Source organism: Myotis brandtii, unplaced genomic scaffold (genome assembly GCF_000412655.1).
Source record: "Myotis brandtii unplaced genomic scaffold, ASM41265v1 scaffold79, whole genome shotgun sequence".
In the NCBI taxonomy this organism is placed as follows: domain Eukaryota; kingdom Metazoa; phylum Chordata; class Mammalia; order Chiroptera; family Vespertilionidae; genus Myotis; species Myotis brandtii.
Genome location: NW_005371173.1, coordinates 1,679,560 through 1,689,045, shown reverse-complemented (window position 1 = coordinate 1,689,045; position 9,486 = coordinate 1,679,560). Strand labels below are relative to the sequence as shown.

The following is a 9,486-nucleotide window of genomic DNA, read 5'->3' as shown; positions in this document are numbered from 1 at the left end:
AGGGGGGCTCTGGGGGAGGGGGTATGGGCACCCCAGGCTGGGGGCAGCCTCTCCTCACCTTCCGTTCCAGGAACCTCGAGTACAGCTCTATGTCCTCCTCCCACGCCAGGGGCTTCTTCTCAAACACTGGGCGAGGCTCAATCTCATCTGGGAGCCAAGGGAGGAAGGTTGTGTATCCACCCCCAGAACCTCCCTCGGATACACAGGGACGCCCAAGAGCACCCAGATTGCAGGCAGGTGAAACCCAGGGATCCGCCCACATGGGCACAGTTGCTGGCAGTGGGTCCCTGCAAAATGACCCTCCCCTAATGGCCTTGGGGTCAAGGGCTGGAGGGCAAAGCTTCTTTATCGGATCTCCGGCTCTGATGGCACCCATAGCACCCTCAATCCAGCCCCTGCAAGGTGGGGGGGGGGCTGGGTGTTCCCACTCTCCCACCAACTAGAGGCTTCACTCACCCTCCTCCCTCAAGACGGGCATCTTGGTGATGATGCAGCAGCCGGGGGAGCCCACCTGGACTCGCTTGGCCAGGTGCCTGGAGTGCCACACAGGAGAAGGTGTGCATTTTCCTAGACCAGCCCACTCTCTTGAAAGGCAGCCGTCCTGGGGGCTTCCCTTTACTGCTGTCCTCCCACTTATCTTTGAGTTCCCAGGTCAAGTTCATTTCTAATTCCCCCAGTAATGGCCCCTGCTTTTCAAACTGGGCACTGTTCCTACCCCTGAAGATACACGCTGGTGTGCCAGGACTGGACCAAAACCTTTAGAGTCGTAATCACTAAAAAAATCATGAGCCTCCGATATGTGACGTGCAAAACAACCACCACATGCTAAGTGACGAACTAAGGAAGTCCAAGAATGCTCTGATTACCCTGTTTAGTGTAGTGAGTATGTCAATACCTCTTCAGAAATGTCAAGAAACAAATTCTTCTCCCCCTCCCACATTTCCTCAGGGTTTGGTCGCCTGCATGTTGCTGATGACAGCTTAGTCGTGTGCCAGAATGCTTCTCCCAGCATCTTACTGCGTGTTGAGTCGTTCAAACCTCGGTGTTTATCAGTGTGAAACCCGGCACCTGTGACAGCTGCATTAACTATGCCTTAGGTCCTGGGGAATTGGTGTGAGCGTCCTCTGCCATGTAGGGCCCTGTGGTGAGGTCTGGGAGGCATCATGAGGACCAGGAGAGGAAGTGAGTAAGTGAAGAAAGGGTGAAAGGTGTGGATAAAGCAGGGGCACTCAGATCTCAACAGCATCTCTTCCTGGTGGTGTCCCCAGAAACAGTGGTCTTCCTTCTCCCATCAGCCTCCAAGGCTGAGTGCCAGGCTGTGCTCACCCTGCCCCCTGGGACTGCCCCAGTCGCTCACCCGTCAGACAGCAGGTAGAACTGGCAGGAGAAGGGGATGCCCTCCACCGAGTGCACGGTCTGCTCCACGATGAATGTGTCCGCCTGCTGACGGTCCACCTGGATGGTCTGGGAGCCCAGGGCTTTCTGGGCAGCAGCCAAAAAGGAGAGAAGGAGGGGAGGTGGATGCCCACCAGGGTCTCTCTGACAATCTTTCCCTGGCCCTTTTCTCCTCTCACAGCTTCATTCCTTGTTCATCAGTGATGAGCAACAATTGGCTGTCTAGGCACCACAAGATTTGAGTTGTGCCCCCAAAGTTAAGTTGGGGGTCCCCTCATAGCCAGCACCAGCCTGTTCCTGCCCCAATCCCTCCCCATGACCACGTGCTTCTAGTTGGCAGATTCTGCTACAAGGATGAGGATCAACCAATTAGGTGTGAGTGTGTGTGTGTTGGGGTGGGGGGCAGTGGAGCTCTGAGGGGTGGGACTCAACTAGGATTTGTGGCCCCTCCTGCTGCAGGCAGGATGCCCTGCTGGAACTAAAACATAAACCCCTGGTGGGGCTGCAGCCATGGGGAGAAAAGTGCTAACGCAAAACATGTGTTTCCAAGAAAACAGGGGTAAATGGCACGTGCCTGTTTGTGTCAAACACATTGCTAGGGCTCCCTGCAATATGTGATAGAAAAGACTAGAATGTCATTCACAAAGTTGGTCAAATCAGCCCCTAGTGTGTGTCCAGAGGCACGGCTTTAAAATCACGTATTGCAGGGAGTCCTAGATATGTTGATTATGAAATTTTAGCCAAAACAAAAGAAAGGGGGAAAAAAAAAGGAAGACCCTTCAGGGTTAAGACACAATAAAGAATATTTAAGTGTACTTGGAGATACTGCATTTCCTGATGTTAAAAAATGTTTCTTTTTCCTGGACTGAGTGTTGTTTCCCTCAACTGCTCACCTTTTAGTCCCTCTCCTCACTCCACCTGCCCCTGCTTGATCTTCTCGTTAACAAATGAGGCCTTACCTTCTCCTGCCTGTGGAAGCCCCTGTCCCTTGGCCTGGTTTCATCCCCATTCCACCCCCTTCCACTCTGTAGTTTTCTCTTCCCCCACCTCAGCATTCTCCTGCCCCTTCTAGTTTTCCCCAGGCCAAGTCCACGCCCCTCTCCCCCCGCCCTGCCGGAGATCCCTCACGTAGGTGGAATAGCAGAATTTGCCCTCCATGTCCAAGGCCAGGAAGCGGGCATTACTGGGCACCATCTGCCTCCAGGCCATCACCCTCAGCAGCAGCAGGTTGGCAGCCTGGGAGATGAAGCCCGCAGTTGAGTGCCAGGGGAAGAATGTCACTTCGTTCCTCACTTCCTGTTCAGGACAAAAATGTGTTAGGAACATAGAGCCAGAAAGGGACAGGGAGGGTGGGCAAGCCAGGTGTTGGGCATACAGTCCTCACTGAGCCCCCACTCCAGGTTCTGATGCAATTTGGCCTCCTGGTGTCCAGAGGATATGGAGGACGGTCCCCACCTGGCTCCCACCCTCACCTCACCCTCCTTGATACTTCTGGTCATGGCCAGCTGGTCCCCCTGCTTCAGCAAACTCGTCTTCTGCTCCATGGGGAGGATGTGGAACTGAGGGCCAGAGCATGGAGAGGAGAATCAGGGACTCCCAGGATTGCATACGAATGCCCCCCTCCCCCACCAAAGGTCACCTTATCCATTCTCCTTTATAAGTGAGAAAACCAAGGGGAGATTCGGATAGAAAACCTTCCATGTGCAGGAAAGGCCAAGAATAGAAGTCATGTGATGGTGCAGAATAAAGTTAAAAAGCAAATACACTTCAAATACAGGCTTTCAAAGATGGGAATGGTTTGTGTGGGAAGGTTTTAGGCAAAAGGGGCTTCCACAGTGTAAGCAGATCACGTTCCAGAAGTTAATGACGTGGCTGGGGCGGTTGTGAGGGGCACAGAGCAGGAGAGTTTGGAGGCAGGTGGTGACAGGCCCTTAGGAAAGGTCAGGTTCTGGGAAAGGTCAGCCAGCGTAGACCTAGGAGATGCCCGGCTCTCAGGCTGGAGGGGTCCAGCGTTTGTGTATTAGAAGGTCCTCAGAAGCAACCTGCTGCTGGCCTCCTGTTCCCTGGATGGATCGTTTCCCAGGCTTTTGTAGGGATTACAGGGTAACTGAGGAGAGAGTTAGGGTGACATTCTATTGAACCCCTTTCCTTTCTCTTCTCTTTCTCCAAGGGTCTCTATTCTCTCACCCTGGATTGGGGTCAAGGTTCGGGGCTCCAGAAGTTACCTTGACGAACTCCTGACTATGTTGTTCCATGATCTCCAGGTTCCACGTGAGATAGCCTGGGGCGGAAGGAGGGGAACAGTGCCATTGAGGGAGACAGTGTTGGAGATTGCAGGAGGGGAGGGTGGTGGCCCAGGTTGGAAGGCCCAAGTATAGTGTGGCCACAGCAAAAAACTAGACAAACTGATGCTCTTGTCCTGAGTCTCTCCCACCTCCCTCACACTCTCTGTGCCTCATTCTGGTCCCACGGTGAAGTCCAAGGGTTGGTACTAAGCAAAGTCCTGGGGATGGAGAAGGGGTGAAGGGGGGGTGCCTCGGGGGGGGAGGGAAGGTGTTCAGCAGCAGGGACTCTACCCAGGAGAGAGTTTCCGCAGAGCATCTTGTCCACGAAGCCACGGCTAAAGGCGTGCACGAGGGCGCATGGCGACATGGTGCCCATGTTGTCTTCGTGCTTCCCACTCTGCACCTCAATGGTCAGCTCTCCCTGAGGCTCCCCTGTTTGCGAGACCATGGCCAGAGTCTCGGAGAAGAACAGCATCTGCAGCTCCTCCTGCCCTGGGGGAGGGGGTTCCGTGGGGACAGTTAAAGCCCCAGCTCCAAGCCTCAACTCTCTGACCCCCTGGCCACTAGGGTCCCACAGTCCCTACCCACTCCCTCCTCATCCCCGTCTCCCAGGCAGCCCCTACAGCAGCCAGCAGGTGAAGACACCCCCAGCGACCCCCATGTCCCTGCTCTTCCCTTGAAAAATATCAACAAATATCAACCCTTTCTGAGTCCCAGGAGAATCAAGGCTGAGAGAGACCAGGCCAGGTCTGGGCCTTCCTTCTCTCTCCCCTCCTCTCCACACTTGTGCCCCCGCCCCCCTGCCATACACACACACACACACACACACACACACACACACACTGCCCAGGCTCACTGAGGGAGTTGAGGAAGTGAATGGCTTCAGCATTGGCCTCTGGGGGCGGCGGACTCTCTGGGGCTGGGGCCGGCTGGTCCTTGGCCTTGAGGCCTATGGAAGGAAAGGAAGCTGGGATGGCCGACCCCAGAGAGAAGGACAGGGGTGGGCACTGGTCCCAAGAGCAGACTCCTCGAAGGCTACCTCCGGGCAGGTTGTGAGGGAGAAGGTCGCCCTCCCCTCTCCAGCCCCAGCAGCCCTCTTCCCACCTTTGGAATGAACTTTAGAGGACATGCTGCCTGCTGCCTGCTGCCTGCCACCCAGTCTGTTTCCAGCTGTCTCCATGGCAACTGGGAGCTAGCTACTGCCTCTTAAAGGGCCATTAGCCACTTCACCAAACACCCAGATCTTAGAGCAGTGGTTCTCAACCTTCCTAATGCCGCAACCCTTTAATACAGTTCCTCATGTTGTGGTGACCCCCAACCATAAAATTATTTTCGTTGCTACTTCATAACTGTAATTTTGCTACTGTTATGAACCGTAATGTAAATATCTGATATGCAGGATGTATTTTCATTGTTACAAAGTGAACATAATTAAAGCATAGTGATTAATCACAAAAACAATATGTAAATATATGTGTGTTTTCCGATGGTCTTAGGCAACCCCTGTGAAAGGGTCGTTCGACCCCCAAAGGGGTCGCGACCCACAGGTTGAGAACGGAACTGGTTGGAATTGCATGTGGGTTCCGGGACTCAGCCCAAGCCTGAGGTACTGTCCAGCAGAGGGAGCATGTGACATTCTTAAGAGGCAGGATGATGACATGGATGATCAGAATGACCTTAGATGTTGTGGCCCTGAGTCAGACTGCCCTCACACACAGAACCCAGTTCAGAACCCAATTCGATGGCCTGTGAATAGCGCTGCAGGCTGTGGTCCTAACTCGTAACAGAGACGGTGGTACAGTGACAGTGCAGCAAACTCATAAACCATGCTGACACTAGGTCAGGCACTGTCCATGGGGCCTCACGTACATGATCTCAACCTGCAGAATAATCTTGTGAGCAGGCACTTCCCCCCTCCATTTGATGGCTCAGAAAACGGAGGCACCAAGAGATTAAATGTCTTCCCAAAGTCACACAGCTAGTAACTGGCAGAGCCAGGACTCAACCCAAGTCAGTCTGGCTCCAGAGTCAGAATTCAGAGAAATGAAGAATTAAATACATTGAACCTAAACAAATGGTGCCATAACATGGGTAGTAATTAAAGACAAAGGCTTGAAAATTGAGTTATGATGTATTCAAACCCCAGGCTCTGGGCCATCTGATCCCCACTTGTAAGTGTTGGTCTGGGTGAGTGGCTATAAAAGGGGGCTCAACCTGATAGGGTCACACAGAAGAAAAACCTTGGGAGGAGGTGGGGAGGTGGGTGGAAAAGGTGAAAGAAAGTATTAAGAAGTACAAACTGTCAGTTATAAAATAAGCCCCAGGGATGCAATGTGCAGCATAGGGAATAGAGTCCATAATATTGTAATTACTATGTACGGTAACAGATGGGTACTAGATGTATTGAGGTGATAACTTTGTAAGGTATATAAATACCTAATCACTATGTCGTACACATGAAACTAATATAATATTGTATGTTGACTATAATTTTAAAATAAGTAAATAAAAGAAAAATCTTGACATAAAATCTTAGTCAGCTAAGGAGGTGTGTTCCTCACTCCCCATCCCCTCCCCCACACCATATCACTTGGGAAGGTAAACTTCAGATAGCTTTTTACTGGGTAATTATCTATCAACTTTAGGAAAATTTAGAATTATGTGTGGAACTGTTTAAGAGAATCAAACTAACAGTGTTAATGTGTGGGGTTTTTTTTGTGTGTGTGTGTTGCATTGTGCATATTTGGTATTTTAAGTACTTGAAATGTTTAAAATAATTTGGCATGGTGGGGTGCTTAAAAGATGAGCCTGGAGATTCTAATTTAAATCAGACAGTTGAATCATTTATTTAGACTGTTCTTCGAAGTTAAATTTTTTTAAAAATATATTTTATTGATTTTTTACAGAGAGGAAGGGAGAGGGACAGAGAGTTAGAAACATCCATGAGAGAGAACCATCAATCAGCTGCCTCCTGCACACTCCCCATTGGGGATGTGCCCGCAACCAAGGCACATGCCCTTGACCAGAATCGAACCTGGGACCCTTGAGTCCGCAGTCCGACGCTCTATCCACTGAGCCAAACCGGTTAGGGCCGAAGTTAAATTCTTATTGGGATTGTAAAAACATTAAAACAAAAAAAATCTTCAAATTCACTGTATTTAAATGTTTACTTATTAGAATGCAATAAAAGTACTTGGGAGGTTAGTTTGTCAATCAATTGCTTTATTTAAAAAAATTTTAAGAGAACTGAGTTCTTTTCATTTTACTTAATTTTTTTCCAGCTTTATTGAGATGTAATCATTATACAGCAATTACTTTAAAAAAGAAAATATGGCCAGTGTGGCTCGGTTGGTTGTGCTGGTCAGTGCACCTGGCGGGCTCAATCCCCAGTAGGAGGCCTGCAGAAGGCAGCTGATGGGTGTTTCTCTTTCACATTGATGTCTCTCTCTCTCTAAAATAAATTAAAAAATATTTTTAAAAAGAAAATATGGTAATCTACTTACATATAGGATAAATAAGTGCAATATAAACTGCCTAAAGCCATTTTAATTTTAAAAAGAAGACCATTTAGTAATCAAAGCCCCCTTAGAGGTTATTAATAGTCATTAGATTTGTGATTAGAATGATATGACTGGTAATTGAACTTAAGAATTTTTGAAATGCTTATGTTTTAAAATATGCATTTTAAGAAAGTGAGCATTAATTTTTAAAAGCCAAAGTGATTTATGAATAAGCCTCTCTCTGCACGTGAGCCATCAGTGGCAGTAGGAAAACTCACAGTTGCTTTGGAAAGCAGTTTATTAGTTCCTCAAAAAGTTAAACATGGAGTTACTGCATGACTTAGCAATTCCACTCCTAGGTATATACCCAAGAGCATTGAAAACATGTCTATGCAAAAACTTGTACACAGATGTTCATAGCACCATTATTTATAATAGTCAAAAAGCGAAAGCAACCCAACTGTCCATCAGCTGATGAATGGATAAGCAAAATGTGGTGTATAAATGCAATGGGATATTACTTAGCCATGAAGGAATAAAGTGCTGATACATGCTAAATGGATGAACCTTGAAATCATATTGAGTAAAAGAAACCAGTCACAAAAGACCACATATTTATGATTCTATTTATATGGCATGTCCAGAACAGACAAATCTAGAGACAGAAAGTAGATCAGTGGGTGGTTGCCTCGTTGGGGGTGGAGTGGAGGCATGGAGGCAGCGAGTGACATTAAATGGCACAGCGTTTCTATCTGAGATAATGAAAATGTTCTAAAATTAGATGGTGGCATGGTCAGAAAACCGTGCCTGTACTAAAAACTACTGAATCGTGCACTTTTTAAAAGGGTGAATTTTGTGTTATGTAAATTATATCTCAAAGTTGTTAACAAAAAAAAAAATAGAGGATTTAAATAAAATCTAAAAAAAAGTAAACCCTATTGGTTTTATATGTAAATCACAAAGTTTTTTTTTTTCTATTCTTTTTTTCAAACACCTTGGAGGCCATATGTCTACCTCTTTTTCTTCTTCTTTATAATTAACTAGAGGCCTGCCTGGTGCATGAAAATTCATGCACTAAAGGGGGGGACCCTCAGCCCTGCCTGCTCCCTCTCACAGTCCGGGAGCCCTCAGGGGCAGGAGGCGACCCAGCGATCAGGGGAAGGAGATGCCCCATCAACCTCTGCTGGCTGCCACTGCCGGCAGCGCAAGCCTCGGTTGGCCCTGGGTGGCTGGGGGGCCGAGGGGACTGGGGGACTCCGGAGGCAGGCATGCGGAGCATGACTGCTGCCCTGGTGGGGCTGAGCACCACCATCTTGTGGCTGTGGGTGCCACCATCTTTGAGGGTCGGGCAGTCAATTAGCATATTCCCTCTTTATTAGATAGGATTATAGCATCAAAAATCTGATATAGAATTTTCCAAGGTGACTTCATATGCCTTTTCTCATCAGACTCTCCTAATAGTAAGTGGAATTGTTAGTGAAGGGTTATGATTTTGCTGCTTTGCATCATTTCTGGTATCAGACCTCCTGGTCCTTTGGGGGACTCTTTCCCTACTCTCAATGCACAGTGTTTCAGTTGGGTATGACACTGCCTTTCCAGGTATAGTCATGTGACCTATTTGGCCAGTCAGAGAGGTCCAGATACCTTATCCCTATGGTTGGTTCAGGGTTGGTCACATGACCCCAACGGGGCGTATGAAACTCGATCCCTAGGACTATGGGAGGTTCTGCTAAATGGTATGAACTAGTAGCCTGGAACTTCTAGAGACATCTTGATGCTGCAGGGAGAAAGCCTGACAGAGAACCATACCAATACAGAAGAAAGCAGATCTGAATGGTGATGATACTGTTCATATTCATGCCTGAACTTACCATGACATAATCCTATTCTTCTCCATTTCATGAGCTGATAAATTTCCCTTTTGGTCTAAGCTCCTTTCTGCTAAGTATTTGTCACTTGTCCTTGAAAAGGTTCTGACTCACTCATGCTTGTCATCTCCATTGGAAACTGAGGTCAGGGAAGTGACTTATCCAAGGCCACTTGGATGTTGAGTGACAGAGCTGGGATTAGAACTCAGGTCTCAAAGCCCAGTGACACCTGCTGTCCTACAAGCAAGGAACAAGTGGCCTGGTTGCTGCCAGTCAGTTCCAGCTCTGGGAGAAGCATGTGTCATCATTCAGGACAGATGCATTTGTGGGAGGATGACCCAAGGCCCTGGGAAGATGTGTCACCAGCATTAGAGGACCATCACCAAGGGCCCCTTGAAGCTGGGTACCCGGAGTGACCTGGCCCTGGGGCTGGCCCGT

At 48.6% G+C, this 9,486-nt stretch overlaps 1 protein-coding gene across 1 annotated transcript in view; it reads right to left on the bottom strand.

Annotated features, from left to right (window-relative positions):
- CATIP (ciliogenesis associated TTC17 interacting protein) overlaps nucleotides 1-4,986 on the bottom strand; it is an 11,356-nt gene extending 6,370 nt beyond the window's left edge. The window contains exons 1-9 of the mRNA XM_014531159.1: nucleotides 4,785-4,986; nucleotides 4,537-4,629; nucleotides 3,972-4,172; nucleotides 3,621-3,676; nucleotides 2,868-2,954; nucleotides 2,524-2,691; nucleotides 1,358-1,482; nucleotides 457-533; nucleotides 59-147 (exon numbers count right to left, since the gene is read on the bottom strand). Coding sequence (XP_014386645.1) covers nucleotides 59-147; nucleotides 457-533; nucleotides 1,358-1,482; nucleotides 2,524-2,691; nucleotides 2,868-2,954; nucleotides 3,621-3,676; nucleotides 3,972-4,172; nucleotides 4,537-4,629; nucleotides 4,785-4,860 — 972 coding nt within the window. The 5' untranslated portion in view covers nucleotides 4,861-4,986. The remainder of the gene's footprint in view (nucleotides 1-58; nucleotides 148-456; nucleotides 534-1,357; nucleotides 1,483-2,523; nucleotides 2,692-2,867; nucleotides 2,955-3,620; nucleotides 3,677-3,971; nucleotides 4,173-4,536; nucleotides 4,630-4,784) is intronic.
- Between the last annotated feature and the right edge of the window lie 4,500 nt (nucleotides 4,987-9,486).